This window comes from Stegostoma tigrinum, chromosome 20 (genome assembly GCF_030684315.1).
Source record: "Stegostoma tigrinum isolate sSteTig4 chromosome 20, sSteTig4.hap1, whole genome shotgun sequence".
Classification (NCBI taxonomy): domain Eukaryota; kingdom Metazoa; phylum Chordata; class Chondrichthyes; order Orectolobiformes; family Stegostomatidae; genus Stegostoma; species Stegostoma tigrinum.
Window position 1 is genome coordinate 42,129,457 of NC_081373.1, and position 23,386 is coordinate 42,152,842.

At 41.1% G+C, this 23,386-nt stretch overlaps 1 protein-coding gene across 6 annotated transcripts in view; it reads left to right on the forward strand.

Annotated features, from left to right (window-relative positions):
- Nucleotides 1–23,386, forward strand: part of LOC125461768 (exocyst complex component 6-like) — a 179,469-nt gene that overhangs the window by 59,016 nt on the left and 97,067 nt on the right. For all 6 annotated transcript variants that reach the window (XM_048550943.2, XM_048550947.2, XM_048550946.2 and 3 more), the window contains 8 exons: nt 9,282–9,365; nt 9,468–9,514; nt 10,287–10,407; nt 12,414–12,485; nt 14,465–14,562; nt 17,474–17,579; nt 20,238–20,347; nt 23,163–23,274. In XM_048550943.2, coding sequence (XP_048406900.1) covers nt 9,282–9,365; nt 9,468–9,514; nt 10,287–10,407; nt 12,414–12,485; nt 14,465–14,562; nt 17,474–17,579; nt 20,238–20,347; nt 23,163–23,274 — 750 coding nt within the window. The remainder of the gene's footprint in view (nt 1–9,281; nt 9,366–9,467; nt 9,515–10,286; nt 10,408–12,413; nt 12,486–14,464; nt 14,563–17,473; nt 17,580–20,237; nt 20,348–23,162; nt 23,275–23,386) is intronic.

Here is a 23,386-nt window from a genome sequence, read left to right on the forward strand (position 1 = left end):
ACTTTTAAAGAAACATTTTGCATCCTTGCACCATATGCACATTGGCAGCTGGAAGTACCATCCTGTACTGCCAAAGATTGACACATTTCCTGGACCTGAAATCTTCATCCTAGCTTATTACAAGTTGTTACAATAGAGTACGTTGTGTAATTTTCTAAGATTTTATAGGTTCTTATGGAAATAAGCCACTTTAAAACTACAAGTGCACTTCCTCAAGAGAGAAGAGCTGGAAAGCAGGAGTTCAGAGGTCAGATCAACTAACATCAGTCATTAGGAAAATTGGTGGAGTCCACTTAGAATGAAGAATGACCTTTTTAGGCAATCATCCAATCTGAACCTGCATGCTCTTATTATGGGAACTTCCATCGCAACTGCCTCAAACTATATACCCAAGTGCCATTCCCTCTTATTCACCTCTTCTATATGGCAGATATACTGCTCATACTTATCAGCCCAAAGGAGATATTCATGGATGGGGATAATGGTGTCTGAGGCATCTTCTGTAACATATTTCCTATCACTGTTGTGCTGTTGCTTGACTAGTCTGTGGAGCAGCATTCCCAATGTTAGTACAAAACCCAGATGTTAATCAAGAGTTTGCAAGGTCGACAGGACTGTCTGTCTTAATCAGTACTGGGTTGTCCATTTGATCTGGTTTCTTTTTGATTGGAATATTTACCAATTAAATGCAGCTGAGTAGTTTGCTAGGCCATTTCTGGAGAAGTTAAGGCAACACATTGCTGTGGATCTGGAGTCACAGATGATTGAGCAGGGGAGGAAAGCTGGTTCATTCATGTTCTTTAGCAAAGGAAATCTGAGTTTTTATGACTATTGAAAAATGGTTTCATGGTCACTATTCAACTTTCCCTTTAATTCTATTGTTGTTTTGTTCACTGAATGCAAATGTTTCCATCTGCCATGATGGAATTCATCTCGTGATTATTAGCCAAGAACATCAACTGGGGTCTGTGGATTACTAGTCTGTTGACAGTACCACAATGTCAAATGCCCCAGGTTTGTGGTCAGTGTTCCTTTCAATTTTCATTTCAGCTGTGTGGGCCTCTATAAACAGAAGTTGATACCTTGATTGGCATCAGTGCACACATCTCTAAGTGGGATGTTGAGCTGTAGCTTGGAGGGAATGCTGCTTATGGTGAAGAAATTCTAAACACCACCCCCTCTCCCTGCGCTGCCCCCCCCATCTCCTTTGCTTCCGCTTTTCTTCAAACATGACAATCCAATGTACAACTTAGTTATTTTGGAAGATCCTGGAACAAAGGGTTTTGAAAGATTTACTTAAAGATTTATGTACTGCAACTTGATTGACTGTCTGGAGAAGTTTTATCCAAACTTGTTTTCTGTTTCATGAGTGATTTAGGTATAGCATAATAACAACTTGACTGTTTCAATTTAAGGCTGAAGAAGTATTGAAGGATGTATTAGATGCAAATAAACACCTGGTCGAGCTGGTACCTTCTGTTTCTCAGGAAGGTGTTTTTAAAATAAGATGTTGTGAATGGAATGAGTTGAGCACTGAGCATTTTAGCCTCTGAAGTTTCTTCAGAGAGCATGTCATAAGTCATTTTTCCATCAAATCTCTCCAGTAACATCTGAAGGTTCCGGAAGCCCAAGGATCAAAACTTGGCCTTTTTGTAATCAAAACCCTGGCTAAATGCCATCAAACTGCTATTCTACAGATGAATAATTTGTTTCCTGAAAATTCATTGTTTGACCATCCTTTTGTAAGTCAACTTTCATTCTTCTTAAAATGTATTAAAGCAAGTACAAGTGATTTTCTTGACACAAAATCACACTTAATTTTGGGTTGTGGTTTTGTAGTTTTGTTGAGAAACAAGGACTTTGAGGTTGGTTGGCTTCCTGAGCTGGTTTGTTGTTTTGCAGACGTTCTGTTACCATGCTGGGTAACATGCTCTGTGCAGCCTCTGAAGCCATTGTCTTAATCAGAGGCTGCACTGAGGATGCTACCCAGCATGGTAATAAAATATCTGCGAAGAAACAAACCAGCTCAGGGAGCCAACCAACCTCAACACCCACAACCCAAGCTACAAATCAATCCAAAACCTTTAAAGTCTTTCCACGTTGTATGCTTTTATGGCTAAAGTTAATGACATAGCACAGAACGAGGGTATTTGGCCCATGTTGCCTATACCAGCTTTTTGGTAGCTATTCAGTCACACTCAACTGCATTTTTCCCAAAATGCAGTAGTTTTAAAATTCCTTGGTTTCATTTCAATGTCTCTGTTTCTGCTATTCTTTGAAGCAGTCATGGCAACTTCTCAAGTAGCTCTTGGGTTGTTTGCCACTGCCCTTGATTTGGTGCCAAGCAGTCAGTCAGTTAACTTCATAATGAACAGAAGCATGACAGATCAACACACTCGTCCATACAGAATGCATTTTGTTCCATGGGAGCTCTAGGATGCTTCCCATGTTGTGGACAGACATGTAGGAAGTGTGATCAACTTAAATTCCAAGTTGGCAGCTGACATCATTAGTGTATATCTGAAGTGTTTTTGTTTCATGAGTGACCAGTTTGTGGATACGATCATGCAACATCAAGGGTGTGCACGCAGAGATGGAATGAGTTCTACTGCCAGACAATCGGGGCAAAAGTCTCTAGACAGTAGTGCACAAGTTCCTGGGGTGCTTCTGGCTGCCCTGCTATTATTCAGGTTTGAATACTGGTGACAGGTAGTTTCTCTACTATCTTGTAGGACCTTAAAGGTAATATTAAATTATTCCATGTTATGTTTTTCTTATAGAGAAATATAAAGTTTTTGAATTAATGAATACATGGCTGGAGAAATGGTGCAGAACTTTTGACTTCTATGACATTGTTCCTTCTTCCCAAAAGAAATCATACACAGGCCAGTTGTGCTGCACCTGACCAAAGCTAAGACTGATTCTTTGTGGACAGCTTGTCTGTGCTGTTTGGGAGGGAATACATTAAATTGTGGATTTGGAACCAGGCAATTGGTTCAGAGGAATATTGAAAGAAAGAGTGCAGGAGAAGCTCGTCTGGTCTGGCAGCATTGTAGAGAGAAAAACAGTTAGTGCATCAAGCCCAGTAATCTGATCTCCAATATCTGCAGTTTTTTGTTTTGAGGAAAATTGAGGTGCATTGTGTGTGACTAAACTGCCTTGTGAAAAGCCCCAGTAAGCTACTCAGTTCAAGGGCAAGTACTGATGGGCAATAATGCTGGCCAACCCACATAATGCTGACGCACCCACATTTCACAAATGAATAAAAGAATGAAGCATAGGGAGTTGGAAGAGTAAAAAATGGCAAATGGTTTCAGAGCAAGAGAATTCAGTAAATTGGGTTTACAGTGTGCATATACATGAATCTGTTTGAGTTTCTGGTTTGGATCAACATATGATCTTTGAGGTGGGGTGAACAGAATTAAATGTTAAATGTCCTTGGATACAAGATGTCTGTAAATTATGGAGGAATGATAGCAGTACTGATTTTAGTTTTAACTGCTGGAGGCACGATGTCTTAGTTGACATGTGAACTATATCAGTTTGGTTATTTCTGAGACAATAGAAGTCCCTTTGCACCTAAGTTTACTTTGTAGGCCAACAACTACTGGGGGAAATTTATGGAGGAACAAATTTGCAAAGAAATTGTAGAGTGGGACAAAAGTTTGAAGTGGTGTCCATGAGAGATGTTAATTATCCTCATGCAGGCTGGGATAATAACGATGGGCCAGAGATGAGAGAATTTCAAAACTCTTAACATAAAATTAAGGAGACCACTGGCCCAGTGAAGAAGCTGGCATGACTGGATTAGGTTATGAGGAATAAACTGATCGAAGGGTCAGGGAAATGTCTTAAGGAGCAGTGATCACCTTTTAATGTACAGACAGGACCGATGTGGATTTTTGGGGGGGGGGGGCGGTGGGGGGAATTGTGAAAATCCATTTCAGTGGAGGAAGAACCAATTTGGATTGGATAAATTGGAAGCATATATTGGCAAGCAGGACTAATGAAACAAAGGGTTGCCTTTTCAAGAGGAGATAATTCATGTACTGGCTAGGTACATTGCTGAGATAAGACAAACCAGACATTCTCCCATCTGAGACTAAGATTTAAGCAGAAAAGACCAGGTAAGTAATCTGACAAATGGTTTATTAGGTGAAAAAACAAACTGAACATAAGGTTCTGGGGTGCATTTTAAAAATCAAAATGAGAGGTGCAAAGTAACCAGTACAAATTAGGAACCAAAAAGGAAACTTATGCTTAGAGGGCATGGTTGAGATACTGTGACTACGCTGCATAGTGTCTCTTACGAGAAGAGGGGTTCTGCTAAAGTCAAAAAGGTTGTTGAAAAGCTGGGGATATTGGTCCAGATACATTTTCAGTTGAGTTACCAGGACCAGATGAGAATGTATCTGATGCTGAGGGAGGTACATGTAAATAGTGGGTGTAGCTTTAATCTTCCAATTTTTCTTACAATTCTCTAGTCCTCTGGAATTAGATGTCTAACTGCTAACCCTTTTTTTGAAAAGGGCTGTAAGAAATAACAAACTAATCACAAACCAGTCAATTTATCCTTGGTAGTTGGGAATAATTCTAAATACAATAATACTTGGAAAAGTATGATTAATTAAGAAACTTAAATTTGGGGTGAAAATCTGTAATTAATGGTGTGTCACAGGGATTAGTATTGGAAGTGTAATTATGATTTGATTTCAGGGGCGGCATGGTGGCTCAGTGGTTAGCACTGCACCCTCAGTGCCAGGGACCCGGGTTCAATTCCAGCCTCGGGTGACTGTCTGTGTGGCGTTTGTACATTCTCCCCATGTCTACGTGGGTTTCCTCTGGGTGCTCCGGTTTCCTCCCACAGTCCAAACATGTGCAGGCTAGGTGGATCGGCCATGCTAAATTGCCCGTAGTGTTCAGGTGTGTGTGGGTTATAGGGGCATGGGTATGGGTGGGACAGTCCAAGGGGCGGTGTGGACTTGTTGGGCTGAAGGGCCTGTTTCCAACTGTAGGGAATCTAATCTAACCTAATCTTAATTTTATTAATGTCATGTATAGAGGTACAGTGAAAAGATTGTCCAACTTACAAGTAGATTATAGTTATTTATAATTCTAACTGGACTCCCTGAAGGCCTTGACAAGGTGCCCCACAAGAGGTTGCTGAGTAAGATAAGGACTAACGGTGTTAGAGGCAAAGTACTAGCATGGATAAAAGATTGGCTGTCTGGCAGACAGCCAATGGTTGGGTTAAAAAGGCTTTTCTTAGGATGGTAACCAGTGACTAGTGGTGTTCCACAAGAGTTAGTGTTGGGACCGTAATGTTTCACTTATACCTTAATGATTTAGATGAAGGAACTGAGGGTATTCTGACTAGGTTGGCAGATGATACCAAGGTAAGTAGAGGGACAGGTAGAATTGAGGACGTGGGATGCTGCAGAAGGATTTGGGCAGGTTAGGAGAGTGGGCATGGAAGTGCCAGATGGAGTACGGTGTGGGAAAGTGAGAGATCATGCACTGCCTTCTAAATAGGGAGAAAATTCAGAATCTGAACTGTGAAGAGACTTGGGTGTTCTCGTCCAGGATTAACTCAAAGTAAACGTGCAGGCTGAGTCAGTAGGTAGAAATGCAAATGTGGTTTTGGCACTTATTTTGAGAGGACTTGAATATAAAAACAGGGATGTACTTCAGTGGTTCTAGAACGCTCTGGTCAGGCCGCATGTGGAGTATTGTGTGCGGTTTTGGGCCCCATGTCTCCAGAAAGATGTACAGGCCCTGGAGCAGGTTCAGAGGAGGTTCTTGAGAATAGCCCCAGGAATTAAAAGCTTAACTTGAGGAAATGTTGGAGGACTCCGAATCTATATTCAATGGAGATTAGAGGGATGAGGGGAGATCTCATTGAAACTTATAGAATACTGACTGGCCTGGACAGAGCAGATGTTGGGAAGATGTTTCTGTTGGTAGGAGGGATAAGGACCTGTAGGCACAGCCTTGGAGTAAGAGATATCTTTTAGATTAGAGAGGAAGCAAAGCCTCTTCAGCCAGACGGTGGTGAATCTGCAGAATTCGCTACCACAGAAGGCTGTAGAGTATATTTAAGATGGTGGTAGGTTAGCGATTGTCAAGGGGATAAAGGGTTATGGGGAGAAAGTTATCAGCCATGATTGTCTGGTGGAGCAGACTTGATGGGCTGAATGGCCTAATTTCTGCTTCTGTGTCTTATGATCTTATCAATAACTGAAGAAAGTGAATGTATTATAACCAAGTTTGTGTATAACAAATAGGTGGGAAGGTAAGTGGTGAGCATGACACAATTTGCAGAGAGGTATAGACAGGTTGAGTGAGCGGGGGTAAATGTCTTGACAGTTGGAATATAATGAGGAAATAGGCTGTACATTTGCAGGATGGATAGAGAAATTGTATTAAATTGAGTCTGCATGAAGCTTTGGAACAAAAAGCTTTAGTCTGAATCACAAGCTACTATCCAAACTTTGTAAGTAATTGAGAACACAAATGGAATGTTGGCTTTTATTTGAAAGGAAATGGAATATAAATGTAGGGAGCTAAAACTGTACTAGGCACATATCTGAAATATTGTGAACAGTTTTGGACCGCTTTTAATCCCAGGAAAGATTATAGTGGTATTGGAGGCCATTCAGAACAGGCTCACTCAGCTGATTCCAGGGAGGAGAGATTGAGAGGATTGGGCATGTACTTGTTGGAATATAGAAAAATGAGAGGCAATCTTATCGGAATGTATAATATTCGTGGGGGCTTTGACAGGGTAGACTTGGGTGGTTTCTCCCTTTTTACAAGAGTTTAGGGTCAGAGCATAACCTTGCAATAAGAGGTCACCTATTTAAAACAAGTGAGGAGGAATTTCTTGAAGGAAGCCAATCTGTGGAATTCATTGCTGCAGTGTGCTGTTGAGGCCAGGTATTCAAGTATTTTCAAGGCTGAAATTTTTTTTAAAAAACTTTTTTTCAAATACAGTAAGATTCAATGGCAATGGGGCGGGGTGGGAAGAGATACAAGAAAGTGGAATTGACAATTATTAGATCAGCTGTTATTTCATTGAATGGTACAGCAGACTCTAGCTGAAAGAAGCCGAAACAACAGGCCAATGTCTTGGGAGATAAATAAACAACTACCAATTTTCCTTGAGTTTTCAGGAGTTGAGTCACCCAGGAGATTTTATTTTCACGGGCAAGAGTTTTGAGGGATTATCTACCAGAAATGGATAGTAATAGCAGTCCAAAGATTGTGGGGACGATAATGCTTCAGCTTCTTCTCACCACTGCTCTCCACCACCACCACCACTAACTAGCTTGAGCAACAGGTTATTTTGAGATCCTATGCTACTGACTGGGTCCTAAGCATTACCAGTCTTTGTAATTGGTCAGTAGGTTCAATTGTTAGGAGGTTAATGGTTCAAGACAGCCAGAGTACAGAGTCTGTGCAGTTTGAGGTTGACCAGCTCAGTTGACTGGTTTGTGATGCAGACTGATGCATCAGCATGGGTTCATGGGTTCAGTTCCTGCACTGACTGAGGTCACCATGAAGTGACTTTTTGGGCACTGTTGTGATGCAGAGGTGGCATCCCTATACCTGGACCAACAGGCCCAGGTTCAAGTCCCACCTGCTCCAGAAGTATGTAATTGCCAATTTAAAAATCAATGGTGGGGGTGGGGGGAGGTGGGAAACCGGTCCATCAAGCAGAGCATGCAAAGTCTGTTTACAGCTAACAATCTAATAATGCAGGAGGGCTATATTACTACAGTGCATTGAGTGTAGGAGTTGGGAGGTCATGTTGTGGTTTTATAGGACATTGGTTAGGCTCCTTTTGGAATACTGTATTCAGTTCTGGTCTCCTGCTCCAGGAAGGATGTTGTGAAACTTGAAAGGGTTCAGAAAAGATTTACAAGGCTTTTGTCAGGACTGGAGGGTTTGAGTTATAGGGAGAGGCTGAATAGGCTGGGGCTATTTTCCCTGGAGGGTTGGAGGCTGAGGGGTGACCTTTATACAAGCTAATTGAAATCACAAGGGGCATATGTAGGGTTGAATAGTCAGGGTCATTTTTCCCCAGTGTAGCAAGGCCCAAAACGAGAGGACATGGATTTAAGGTGAGAGGGAGAAGTTTTAAAAGGGGCAGCTTTTTCCACACAGGGTGTTGCATGTATGGAATGAGCTGCCAGAGGAATTGGTAGAGGCTGGTACATTTGCAACATTTCAAAGGCATCTGGATGGGTATATGAATAAGAAGGGTTTAGTGAGTTATGGGCTAAATGCTGGCAATTGGAACTGATTAATTTAAGATATCTGGTCAGCATGGAGGAGTTAGACCAAAGGGGGTCTCTTCCACGTTGTTCAGCTCTGACTCTGTATTTAAGTGAACGTAACAATTGGAGCAGGCTATTTAACAATTTGAGGTGTTCTGCTATTTAATGAGATCATAGCTGACTTGCGACCTGCGTCCACGTAACTACCATTGCCAAAAATCCCATAATAGTTTGCCTTACAAAATTTGGCAAAATTGTTTTAAAGTTGTCCATGAAGTAATATCAATTACAATTTCCAGAAGAGAATTCCAAACTTCTGCGATCTTCATGCTTTGATGTTTCCTAATTTTAATTTCTAAAGGTCTGGCTAAACTAGGAATATGCTTGCCAAGGCCAAAATATTTTTCCTAAAATGTTGTCCTCTGAACTCGGTCATCCAAGTGTGATCTGACAAAGCCCGAGGATTTCGAACTCTCTCATTCCGCATCTGCTTGCCATGGAAGGACAACAGGCAACGCAGCTGGGGTGATTCACAGGAAAGGCCTGGCAGGCATCATTAGCTTCTGAATATTTAGCTTACCTGTCCAGTTTATGCACATAAGCCCCTGAGATGTATGGACCTCCAATGTTTCTACCCCTTTCCATCACATTAAAAAGTACCTGATTCTATGCGCTTTAGCTCTGAAGTGAATAGTGTCACACTTTCCTGCATATGAAATTTGGATATGTAGTGCTTTAGCCATCATCTTTGTTAATGACTTAGATGAATGGTTGAGGACCCAGCATAGGTCTTTCAGACATACCACCATGCACGTACTGTGCATGTGCTTAATTATCCATTCTGCCTCATGCCACTTATCATCCTGGTTAGGAAATTAGCTAACTTTCTCCTATTTTTAACAATGAGGATAATTACAGATAAGGAGAGAATTTGTTTAGATATGTGAAATTTATGTAGATATGTGAAACAAAATTATTTTGAATTTGATGTTTTTGCTGCAGGGTGATCGAGAAACCTTTGAAAATTATTACAGGAAACAACGAAGGAAACAAGCAGGATTGGTATTGCAACCACAGTCAAACATGGTATTGCTCACAATGATTGTTGAGACTTGCATGTCATCGTGCATTCCGTATGTTTGTGATCAACTAGTAAATTTCTCTTCCATTTCCTCCTTTCTGTGCTAGCACGAAACTGTTGAAGGCTACAGGAAATATTTTAACCAAATTGTTGGGTAAGTGCTGTGACCTCTTGAAGGCTTAGTAATTCATCTGTGGTGGGGAAGCGTGTCTTTAAAAAATATTGATGCTCTGCAACTTAGTGCACTTGCTCCAAAGTAGATAAAAGCCTGATGTTGCAACTACTCCACAATTTTTAATTTTAACCAGGATAATTTTCCACAGTACATGTGGGAACTAGTGTAGCGGACCTGCTTACTGGTAGCATTTCCAGACGGAAGGGTTGACTCGTTAGACAATCCTGAGATTTCAGCTGATAGGCTGTGCAAATAGATGCCATTTTTTTGAATAAGACTGAACTAACCTGTTGCACTAATCTTAATTACTGTCTCACTTTTAAATTACACACACAGCATGAACTTAACAGGTGGCATCGTGGCTGAGCAGTTAGCACTGCTGCCTCCTAGCTCCAGGGGTCTGGCTTTGATTCCAGCCTTGAGCCACTGTCTGTGTGGAATTTGTACGTGCGCTCTGCGTAGCTTTTTTTCAGGTGCTCTGATTTTCCCCCATAGCCTAAAACTGTGCAGACTAGGTGGATTAGCCATGGGAAATGCAGGATTACGCAGATGGTGAGGCACTGGGTCTGGATGCGATGCTCTTCAGAGGGTTGGTGTGGACTTGCTGGGCTGAATGTCCTCTTTCTGAGCTGTAGGGATTCTATAAAAATATATAAGAAGCAGTTTATATATTAGAAATTCACTTTTTTTGATTCTGTAACATAGCATTGTACTTTCTGTTAAATATGACTTTGACTTTTTTTGACTTTAGATTTTTTGTGGTGGAAGATCACATATTACATGCAACACAAGGATTGGTGACCAGAGCATTTACTGATGAGCTATGGAACATGGCACTTTCAAAAATTATTGCTGTCTTAAGAACTCATTCAGTAAGTTATTCAGTAGCAGTGTTTTAAAACCATTTCAAGGGTCTAGGCCTGAAACATCAGCTTTCCTGCTCCTATGATGCTGCTTGGCCTGCTGTATTCATCCAGCTCTATACCTTTGTTATCTCGGGAACAAAATAAACCCTTCCACATAACAAGGTGTAGAGCTGGATGAACACAGCAGGCCAAGCAGCATCTTAGAAGCACAAAAGCTGACGTTGTCAGCATAGTTTCAGGCATACCATCTGGGAATTTGACCTTCTTACCACTTTGATTAGTATATGATGCTGCTACAACAAATTTCAGATCTGGTGCATTGAACGTACCAATGTTTTCATAACTGCACATCTACTGAAGCCTGCAGAAATGGACTGCTTTCCCTGAATCCCTCTAAACCTGCTTTATGGCAAACCAATGTGTCTAAGATGAAAGTTGAGGATTTGTACTTGGAAGCGAATCATTCTGGCCCCTAACCTGGTGTCATGTGATTTCTGACTTTGCCCACCCTAGTCCAACCTCAACATCATTTATGCCTAGTTTGATCTTTATAGTATTTGGAACAATAATGGAGGAGTTGTCACTTTTATTTTGTGCAATGGTGCAAGTTAAAAGCATATTGTGTATTCAGTGAGTTGTGTGGGCGATTTTGAAATCTAAATCACGTCAAAAATCCAAGTCCTTGTTGTGCAGAAATCAAAGTTTTCTCTTTCGTAATAGTAATTGCAGTTGACTATGGCGGGACTGTCTGTCTGCCATTCGTAACACTGCCAATTGTCAAGTGTTTCATGTTTGCTGATAAGTATATGCTAAAGTGAGAGATGGTTGCACCTTCCTCCTTTTTGACTTTTTTTGTAATCAAGATATTTAAATTTGGGAAAGGACCTGCCAGGCTTTTGTTTATCTCCAGTAGAATTGGGATTTGAGCCACACCCCGGGCTGTTTGCATAATCCTTAAATGGTTTACAACTGACTAGCCTTCCAAACATGCTTTAGTCTGACAGTTTAGAATATTCAGTTAATCTGCTGTTATTGTTGCCATCTGCCCTCATTAGTCTCAGTTGACCTCTCCATTAGATCAGATTGAATAGTTCAGTATTGAAGGCACCACCAGGAAATAGTTGCTAATTATCATTCTAAATGTACTGTTTTCAAAATACATCCAGTGAAATTAGCAATGTTTCCTTTTATGCACTAAATTAAAATCTTTGCCACACAGTTGAACACTATCTAATCCATAAACTGAATAAGTATTGTTCAAACACTGAAGCTAATTTGAATTGTGCTTCAGGATTTAAACTCAAACTGTATGCTTTCACAAGTGTTGAATAAATTGCACTTTGCATTTATGCCAGATTTTATATAATAGCTAATGGCCCAACTGGTCTACCTGCCACTGTTCTTCCATACTTCATCCAGTTCTGTTTTAGTGACTGCAAACTTTACTAATAGTTCTATTATAGAGTAAAACATATAAAGAGACAAATGTAATTCAGTTGCAAGGCTGTTTGCCTGACCATTGCCTTATGCAGACCATTGTTTGCCTGTTTTTGCTTTTGGATAAAATACCTACAAAGTATTTAACTGTAAATTTAAGATTCTTCCAAAACTAAGAAATTGAGAAGAAAATGTATAGTGGAATAATATAGTCACTTCATTGGCAGATGTGGATAATATAGCATCATCTCGATTTTATATTGCCTATTCTTAGTTCCTCATCATTGTCGAGTGACATCTTGGTTGTTGACTGATATGCTGCTGTTGCTGCATGATGCTATCCACTTTTTTTGCAAGTGATTACTTGTGATATGAGTACTTGGTTTGAAGTAAAAAGTAATTGCAGTGGTATGGAATGGGATTGTATTTATCACATTGAGTTACTTAAATTGTAATTGAAAATAACAGTGACTACATAGTAAAATGTGTATTTTTGTAATTCTCCTCTCTCTGGGAGAGCTCAGGCATGTGTTTTTTAGAAAATTAATAACTTGGCTTTAATCTTGCACTCCTAGTCTTACTGCACTGATCCTGACCTTATTTTGGAGCTGAAGAATTTAATCGTGGTTTATGCTGACACTTTACAAGTAGGTGTTAGTCACTATAATAGTTTTCTACCTTCACTGTTAAATTATACAATATTGGAATCAGCATTTTGATAAATTTCAGAATCTGAATAAATCTCCTATTATTAAAGTTCAAGACCCTTGCCCTTAAACTCAGTAAGTGTAACCAGTTGAAATGGTTTTTCAATTTTAATGCTGAAATGTTACATAGTGGAATGTCTGTCTTGTTTTAACACCGTGACCATAGAGGAAGTGCCTACAGGCTTTCCTGTTTGATGTTTGACAGGAATAAGAGTAATGACCAGCAATAGCCATCATACTATTGATATGCAGACATAGAAGGCTGCAATGAAGAACGGCATACAAAAGGAAAAGTTTGAGAGATTTAGGGGCTAGAGGTAAGGGAACAAATGCAGATAGAAAGGAATGGATGGTTTGGAGGACTCAGTAGCCAACATGTTTACCTTGTGACCTGTCTAGGAGTGGGAGAGAGACTTTAAGACCATCCAGAGTATGAAATATTTACTACTCTTGAAGAGTTGTACAAGTTATTTAAAACAAAACACAACTCTGTTTTCATGGATGTCTTGATAAAGATGTTAGAACAATTTTCTTCAGTTTGATTTATACTTAGTCTTTTACTGTCAGTTATATACAGCTGAGATCAAATGATTTTCATGTTAAAAGTTAGAATTTCTTGAGCTTTCTGATAAATTATTGTGTCGTTATGTAAAACTGATCAATTACGTTTGTGGAATGTAAAACCTGGGACTGGGTAATACATCTCTTCTAGAGTAAGGCACTTTAACTGGGGGAAACCAAACCAAGTAAATTCAACTTTCTAGATTTTGTTGAGAAGAACGGTGTTGTCAAGGCCTGGAAACAAGGTTCAAATGTTTGTTGTATTAATTGATCCTCATCAGAAGAGGGATAAGGATCTTGCAGCTGATTTCAGTGCACCTGGGCAGACTAGAAGTTGGCTGCCTCAATTTCTCTGTCTGCTTACAGAAAGTACATTTGTACAGTTTATCGACCACCTTCCCGCAGCATGGATTGTTCCCACATACTAAAATTTTCAAACTATACAATGCTTGACTGGAGAGCAACATCAAATTTTGATCTAGCCAATGTTATGCTCCCCTTTTTACTTTTGAAAATATACAACGACTACTTCCTTCCATTTTCTGTCTTGATATATTTTAGTTTCAGATTGTAGTTTGTTTTCCAAATTGATAGCTCAGTGAACACAGTATTTAGCTGTACTCCATCCTTGTGACTGTAAGGCAACCATTACTCAACCAAAACTTGACACATGAATCTATCTTAAAAATTATGGCGGTCTTATTAGAGACTTTTTTTTCTAGGCTACATTGGTCCCACACACAATCTGTGGTTAGAATCCTCTTTACTTTTAGTAGAATGCTGTAAGCAGACTTTTGCCTCAAAATTTTCCAGCATTTTGGAGCAAAGTTAAGGACTTTGTACTCTTGAGAACTGAAGCACAACCTATCCAACATTTTCAGAATTTAGCTGCTTTCCCTAGGAAGTTGTATGTTGAACCATCTTTGTAAGACATTTTTGAGCAGTTGAGACAAGGTGTTTTTTTTATCTTTTCATATAGCCATCATTGTGATTGACTTAGACTTTGATCGAATTGTTCTGAAGACCATTGAAAATTGGATTAATGGGGCCTTGTTGTCCCCCTGCCCCACCCCACCTCTGCGAGTAGAAAAAAATTGAGCCAAGTTTTTTAATAAAGTGGCTTGGTGTTAAACCTAACCAGAACACACAATCTTTGGAAATACTGCTATTCCGCAAACACCAACCATCACCTAATTCTGCATGTTACTCTTCAGTGTTCAATTTTTGTATTAAAACTTTAAATGATGAAAATTGATTAGTATTTGTCATGCAGTTCTTCATTTTCAAACAAATGAATCTGTTTGTTACTGCTTGCCAGACGTCCGTATGCTCTCTTGATTTGAATTATTTTTTTCTAGGGCTATGGATTTCCTGTGAACAGACTGTTCGACTTATTACTTGAGATCCGGGATCAGTACAGTGAAACTTTATTGAAGAAATGGGCATTTGTGTTTAGGTTAGTAATGTTTGAGATGTTCTATCTGGTCACTTTATTAATATATGAAAGCATTGCTATTTATTATCATTATCTTTACTCATCCAATTTCAGCTGTGCAGTATTCTTGTTTAACAGGGTGACTCTGCACATCCAAATAGAGTAGCCACCTTACTTGTTTAAACCCTTGACTTGAGCATCAACTAAAACAGGGAAGTGAAACCTTCCCAAAATCCACAAACCTGCCTGCCCTGGTCGACCCATCGTCTCAGCCTGCTCCTGCCCCACCGAACTCACCTCCACCTATCTGGACTCCATTTTCTCCCCTTTGGTCCAGGAACTCCCCACCTACGTCTGTGACACCACCCACGCCCTCCACCTCCTCCAGGACTTCCAATTCCCTGGCCCCCAACACCTCATATTCACCATGGACGTCCAGTCCCTATACACCTGCATTCCGCATGCAGATGGCCTCAAGGCCCTCCGCTTCTTCCTGTCCCGCAGGCCCGACCAGTCCCCCTCCACCGACACTCTCATCCGCCTAGCTGAACTCGTCCTCGCCCTCAACAAATTCTCTTTTGACTCCTCCCACTTCCTACAGACTAAGTGGGTGGCCATGGGCACCCGCATGGGTCCCAGCTATGCCTGCCTCTTTGTAGGTTACGTGGAACAGTCCCTCTTCCGCACCTACACAGGCCCCAAACCCCCCCCTCTTCCTCCAGTACATTGACTGTATCGGCACCGCCTCTTGCTCCCCAGAGGAGCTCGAACAGTTCATCCACTTCACCAACACCTTCCACCCCAACCTTCAGTTAACCTGGGCCATCTCCAGCACATCCCTCACTTTCCTGGACCTCTCAGGCAACCAGCTTGTAACTGATGTCCATTTCAAGCCCACCGACTCCCACAGCTACCTAGAATACACCTCCTCCCACCCACCCTCCTGCAAAAATTCCATTCCCTATTCTCAATTCCTCCGCCTCCGCCGCATCTGCTCCCACGATAAGACATTCCACTCCCGCACATCCCAGATGTCCAAGTTCTTTAAGGACCGCAACTTCCCCCCACAGTGATCGAGAACGCCCTTGACCGCATCTCCCGTATTTCCCGCAACACATCCCTCACACCCTGCCCCCGCCACAACCGCCCCAAGAGGATCCCCCTCGTTCTCACACACCACCCTACCAACCTCCGGATACAACGCATCATCCTCCGACACTTCCGCCATTTACAATCCGACCCCACCACCCAAGACATTTTTCCATCCCCACCCCTGTCTGCTTTCCGGAGAGACCACTCTCTCCATGACTCCCTTGTTCACTCCACGCTGCCCTCCAACCCCACCACACCTGGCACCTTCCCCTGCAACTGCAGGAAATGCTACACTTGCCCCCACATCACCTCCCTCACCTCTATCCCAGGTCCCAAGATGACATTCCACATTAAGCAGAGGTTCACCTGCACATCTGCCAATGTGGTATACTGCATCCACTGTACCCGGTGTGGCCTCCTCTACATTGGGGAAACCAAGTGGAGGCTTGGAGACCGCTTTGCAGAACACCTCCGCTCAGTTCGCAACAAACAACTGCACCTCCCAGTCGCAAACCATTTCCACTCCCCCCTCCCATTCTCTAGATGACATGTCCATCATGGGCCTCCTGCAGTGCCACAATGATGCCACCCGAAGGTTGCAGGAACAGCAACTCATATTCCGCCTGGGAACCCTGCAGCCATATGGTATCAATGTGGACTTCACCAGTTTCAAAATCTCCCCTTCCCCTACTGCATCCCTAAACCAGCCCAGTTCGTCCCCTCCTCCCACTGCACCACACGACCAGCCCAGCTCTTTCTCCCCCCCCCCCCCCCCCCCCACCCACTCACTGCATCCCAAAACCAGTCCAACCTGTTTCTGCCTCCCTAACCGGTTCTTCCTCTCACCCATCCCTTCCTCCCACCCCAAGCCGCACCCCCATCTACCTACTAACCTCATCCCACCTCTTTGACCTGTCCGTCTTCCCTGGACTGACCTATCCCCTCCCTACCTCCCCACCTACACTCTCTCCACCTATCTTCTTTACTCTCCATCTTCGGTCCGACTCCCCCTCTGTCCCTATTTATTCCAGTTCCCTCTCCCCATCCCCCTCTCTGAAGGGTCTAGGCCCGAAACGTCAGCTTTTGTGCTCCTGAGATGCTGCTTGGCCTGCTGTGTTCATCCAGCCTCACATTTTATTAAGTGAAACCTTTTATTGGGCTCAAACCAGCATCATTTTGATCAAGGCTTAAGGATGTTGTTAAACCAGAATTGATATGTTTTCCTTTCTGCTTCGTTTTAAAGACTTAAGTAAAGCTAATTCTAATAGTGGGCAAACATCTCTGATGCTAGGGTGGACATTTAACATTAAAGATGAAAGCATGGCCTAGTGAGTACATAAGGATGGCTGTGTGGTAAGTGCAGTAGTAGAATCTATCCTTTTCAATAGGTCTTGGTTCTATAACGGGGTAGAGTGTAGAAGTAGTGATGTGATAATGGGAACTGCAGATGCTGGAGAATTCCAAGATAATAAAATGTGAGGCTGGATGAACACAGCAGGCCCAGCAGCATCTCGGGAGCACAAAAGCTGACATTTTGGGCCTAGACTCCTCTTCAGAGAGTAGAAGTATTTTTCCTGCCCATGTAGTTCATGTTATCCCTGAACTTATTCGAACCTGACGTTGAATGCAAAAGATATCAAGCACTGAATTCCCAGCAGTAGTAATCATCTTTTAAAATTTCCCTAATCCCTGAAATGAATTACTTAAGTTTAAAATAAATTCTTCCACCACTTCATTAGTTGCTAGTCATGACATTATTAATGCATGATTGTTTTCTGTCTAGAGCTTGCATGGGTGAATATGGTGCTATTTCAGAGACATTAAATCTTATTTTAAACAGGGAAATCTTTGCGTCTGACAACTGTAGTCCTATTCCAGTAGCAAATGAAGAAGAATACAGAACAATAATTAGTCGATTCCCATTTCATGACTTGGAACTTGAAAAGGTCAGTGACATCATTATCGTCTTTCTTTCAGAATTGTCTTGTAGACCGCTCAAATTTGTTTCCAGTTTATTTGTGCTGCAACATTAACGAAATTAAAAATAGATTCTGGTGCATGGCAGTGTTAATTTTCCGTAAAGCCTTGATCTAATCCCAGATGGGGAATACTCTGAAATTTCTTCAAGCAGCCCTACACAGCTTGGGTTTAACACTGCATAATCTACTGAGGATTTTTAAGTTCATATTTGTATATAATGTAAATAGTGAGAAAATAATGCTTAAACCCTCACAATTGAGGAGTTGATTCCTTTTGAATTAAAAGGAATAGATTGCAGAAACTTAAGTCCAAAGTTGTTTCAACTTGGAAGCTAATGATCTAAATTATTACTACGTAGTTTATTAACGAGATTGTCAGTTCTGAATAGATACTGTAGCGATTAATCTAAAAGCATTAGCTACAGAATAACTGCACCTAAAATATTCAGAAATAAATTAGATTGTTCAAACTTATTCATTAAAATATTTCTTCAAAATGAGGAAAAAATTAGTTCTTAAGTGTGTGGGTCCTTTTTAGCAACAGTGTAAATCTGAACTACACTTTCGCCTCTGTCTTAGTGCTTTAGTGTCAAGTAAACATAAATCTTTTGCGTACTTTCAATACTAAAGGTGTGCAGTCTGAGGTCTATAGAGACAGTGCAAGAAAATGGCACTATGATTGTGTGGTTTTCCAATTGATGCTGTTCTTTAAGGCAATGTGTTGGCACTGCTTCCCATATATAACTTGTGCAATATTTGATTGGAATATGGTTGTTTGCTGATGCAAAAAGAGAAATTACAATTTTTTTTCCATCTTCAAGGCTGATTATTTTAGAGCAGAAATTTCCTTGTGAAAGTTTGGAAAGGTAGTTAGTTCAGCTGGAAATGTCTACTCCTATGGCACCTTCTCTTGACTGCAAAAAGTTATCCTGTTTTTAGTAGTGATGGTGATAGTTGTCAGATGACATTGAAGAGTTTCCATTCTGAAGAATGGATAAATGATAGGTCAGCCTAACGAGCAATGGAGTAGGCATAAAAGGTTCTTATCTAGTTAGCAAAATGTAACAAGTGATGTGTGAGAGATTAGTGTTGGGACCCCTGCATTTTACAGTTTTATATAAATAACTTGGATGAAGGGACCAAAAGAGTCGTTGCTTAATTTGCTGATAGAACAAAAATAGGTAAAAATGCATCTTGTGTAGAGGGCACAGTGAGGCTACAAATGAATGTTGGGTGAGTATGCAAAGATGTGGGGAAAATGTAAAATTTTCCATTTTAGCTGGAAAACAAACCCATTATTGAAATATTGAGAGATTGTAGAACACTCCAGATATCTTGGTGCATGAATTTCAAAATGCAATTGCTGTACCTTGCGTAAGTAATTAAGGACATCAGAATATTTGAAGGGGAACTTGGTACAAAAGTAGGGATGTTGTGTTTCAGTTATTCTAGATACTGGGACTGGATCTGGAACACTGCACACAATATTAGCTCCTTAGTTAAGGACAGATGCAAATACATTGGAAGCAGTACTAGACTGGTATTTGGAAATTAGAGGAAAGAGTTGGGCTGTAAGCTTGTCTGCTGAAGTTTAGAAAAGTTGAGGTGACTTGATTGAAATGTGATCCTGAGAAAACTTAAGAGGATGGATGTGGAGTGATGTTTCCTCTTAAAATCTCAAACTAAGTGTCACCATTGGAAAAACCAAGGGATCACCCATTTAAGGCCCAGATTAGGTGAATTATTTTTCTTGGATTATCTTGGGGAGCTCTCTTCCCAAAAAGGTGGTGTAAGTTGTCCTTGAATACTTTTAAGGCAGAGGTCAGTAGATCCTTGCTGAGCAAGGGGATGAACATTTGTTGGATTGGGGAATGTAGTTGAGCTTATGCTACTTCATCAACCATGATCTTATTAAATGATAGAGTAGGCTCAAAGGGTCAAATGACTGACTTCTGCACCCAACCTGCATATTTGTTAACTTGTTGTTTAACAAGTCTAAACCCCTGTCCGTCGCTTAAAAATCACTTGTGACTCTGTAATCGACCCATTATAGTTTAAAATGAGTTATTGTGATGTTTGTCAAACGAGTGGCGTGTGTGTGGGGAATAAATCCCAAGATTTAATTTCAACACAGCAAATTATGATCCTTCACCTAACAGCTGAATTCTGGATGTATTCCATATTGATATTGTCAAATGGTTTCAATTTTGCTTTATTTGGCTACTTGTTAACTATTTGATCACTGATCTTGTGTTTTCTGTTTCCTCAGACTCTTTTTTTTTTTTATATAGTGTTCCCCTTTTACTGGGGTGATTTTAGTGTTTTACCCCACAGTTATACTTTCAATGACCTGTAGCTCTGCAGTCCTGATCTGTTTCCCTGCATGTAAAGACATCTTCTAAACTTAATGCTTTAATATTAAGTATTTCAATAACTTTTGTTAGTTTAGGGTTAGATTAGTGGGATTTATGCCATATCTGCCTTTTTGTATTCTATTTGTTCCCTGGTTCTAAAATCCTCGTACATTGTAAGATGTAAATCTGTGCAGTCCTTAAAACAAAATCAAATGTATTTTCTATTTTTAAATTGGCCTGATGAAATATTTTGTTTTTACAACCTTTTTAGCAACCTTTTCCAAAGAGGTTTCCAGTGTCTCAGTCAGTACCTGAGATCTACAAGGAATTCAAAGAGTTCATTTATGCGAGCCTTAAATTTTCAGAATCGCTTCATCGAAGGTGAGCATGAGATAATCCAGATGAAAATGCCTTAATTCATGCCTGACAATGTATCCTAGAATATGCTTGCCAATTTCAGACTTGTGACACTTGTGTACTTCTCTGAAGATTAGTAAAGCCAAGCCTGGGTAAGAAGTGTCAAAGAATTCTATACCTGAAGTTTTAATATTGTGCCATTTTTTTAAAAAATGAACATGTGGCAATGATGCAAAATAATTCATCTAAAATAGATGCAAAACAATTGCAGACTTTGAAGGAGACTGATTTGCTACTAAAGTATGTTACGGTTGAAATTTCTTTAATGGTAACTTCTAGCAAAAACCACCTTCTATGTGCGAAGCCTAAGCTATGGGTTTAAACATTATTCTCCTTCAACTGTGTTGGTGAGAACGTTATAGCCACAAGTTCAACTCACCTACATAATTCTGTAATTTACAGGAAAAATTGGACAGTAAGTGAATCAGACTGACTTTGTAGGTACCCCTCTTGCAAATCTAATGAATAGCAAAATAGTTTTAGTGGGGATTTTTTTGCTAAAAGTTTAGGTAAATCATGGGCTTTTCAACTGTTTCTTGTGTAACGTCCCTGAAAAGAATCTGCAATTGCTATACAGTAGATGGTTGCTTTTTGGACTGGAGGCCAGTGACCTGTGGTGTGCCACAAGGATCAGTGCTGGGTCTACAGCTTTCTGACATGGGTGTTTCAAAGGTGCAATTAGTAAGTTTGCAGATCTAACCAAAATAGATGGTGTAGTGGACAGTCAAGAAAGTTATGATCATAGGACCTTGAGCAGATGGGCCAAAGAATGACAGGTGAAATTTAATGTACATAAACATGCAGTATTGCATTTTGGTAAGACAAACCACGACAGGACTTATACTTAATGATATGGCCCTGGGGAATGTTACCAAAGAGACCTATGGGTGCGGGTGCATAGTTTCTTGAAAATGGAGTCACAGACTGGGTATGAAAGCCTGTGGGATGCTTGTCTTCATTGGTCACAACACCCGGGTATCTGAGTTGGGATATCATCTTGTGGCTAGACAGGACATTAGTGACATAACAAAGTGTGGACCTGGATGAACACAGCAGGCCACGCAGCATCTTAGGAGCACAAAAGCTGACTTTTCGGGCCTCAACCCTTCATCAAAAAAGGGGGATGGGGAGAGGATTCTGAAATAGTGAGAGAGGGGGAGGCAGACTGAACATGGATAGAGGGGTAGGGAGGGGATAGGTCAGTCTGGGGAGGATGGACAGGTCAAGGGGGTGGAATGAGGTTAGTAGGTAGAAATGGGGGCGTGGTTTGAGGTGGGATGAGGGGATAGGTGAGAGGAAGAACAGGTTAGGGAGGCAGGGATGAGCTGGGCTGGTTTTGGGATGCAGTGGGGGAGGGGAGATTATGAAGCTGGTGAAATCTATTGATACCATTGGGCTGCAGGGTTCCCAAGTGGAATATGAGTTGCTGTTCCTGCAACCTACAGGTGGCATCATTATGGCTCTGCAGGAGGCCCAGGATGGACATGTCGTCTAAGGAATGGGAGGGGGTGTTGAAGGTGCAGTTGTTTATTGTGAACCGAGCGTAGGTGTTCAGCAAAGCGGTCCCCAGGTCTCCGTTTGGTTTCCCCAATGTAGAGGAAGCCCCACAATGTACAGCGGATGCAGTATACCACATTGGCGGATGTGCAGGTGAACATCTGCTTGATATGGAAAGTCATCTAGGGGTCTGGGATGGAGGTGAGGGAGGTGGTGTGGTGTCGGGGCAGGTGTAGCATTTCCTGTGGTTGCAGGGGAAAGTGCCAGGTGTGGTGGAGTTGGAGGGGAGTGTGGAGCGGACAAGGGAGTCGTGGAGAGAGTGGCCTCTCCAGAAGGCAGACAAGGGTTGGGTGGGGAAAATATCTTTGGGGCCGCTTTTAGAAAACTGCATACAATTCTGGTTGTCCTTCTAGAAGAGGGAAGTTATTAAACTTGAGGGGGTGCGGAAAAGATCTACAAGGATGTTGCTGAAATTGGAGGTTGAGTTATTGGGAGAGGCTGAATAGACTGGGCTGATTTTCCCCCCAGAGTATTAGAGGCTGAGGAATGACCTTTTATAGAGGTTCATAAAATTGAGAGACATGAATCAGCTGAATAGCCAGGGTTTTTTCCCTAGGGTGAGGGAGTCCAAAACCAGAGGGGATGGGGGGGGGATGGGAATAGATATAAAAGGTACTGAAGCAGGCAACCTTTTCACGCAGTGGTGCGTGTGGAGTCGGCTATCAGGATGTGCTGGAGGCTAGTGCAATTACAGCATTTAAAAGTAAAAGGCATCTGGATAGATTGTGAATCGGATGGGTTTAGAGCGATATGGACCAAATACTGGCAAATGCGACCAGGTCAGATTGGGATGTCTGGTCAGCACAGATGAGTTGGACCAAATGGTCTGTTTCTTTGCTGTATGACTTTAGTTTGTCATATTAAAACTGGAACAGATGAAAGTTAAAATACTGCTTAATTTGTCTTTTACTTGTAATTGCTTAAAGTACATTTAAATCAAGTTTTTGTTCAAACGGAGAATATTGGCTCAATGTTTTGTGTGCCCAGTTATTTCTTTACTGTAATTGGATGCATGGTTTGTAGGTTGTCACCTTGTTAGTTGCTGTGGAAGGCATTACAACTAATGCAGCTTGTGATGTGGACATTAATGAAATGCTAGGGGAACCTTAGATACCAATTTGTCAACATAATTTAAGATTGTTTGTTTGGTTATTTGAAAAGCACTTGATTGATCAGTCTTACTGAGTACATCATATTAATGCAAATTAATTCTGATTTTTAGTTCAACAGAAATAGATGATATGCTCAGAAAATCCACCAACCTGCTACTGACTCGAACTCTAAGTGGGTGTTTACAAAGCCTCATCAAGAAACAGCACATAGGTTTGACTGAAGTATGTATTTAACATCTAGAAGGCTGTTTCTAAATAGTGCCAAACAGGTGGCTATGGAATATAGTCTATTGAACCTGTTCAGAGATGTTTATTACTAACTTCCAGAGCAGGT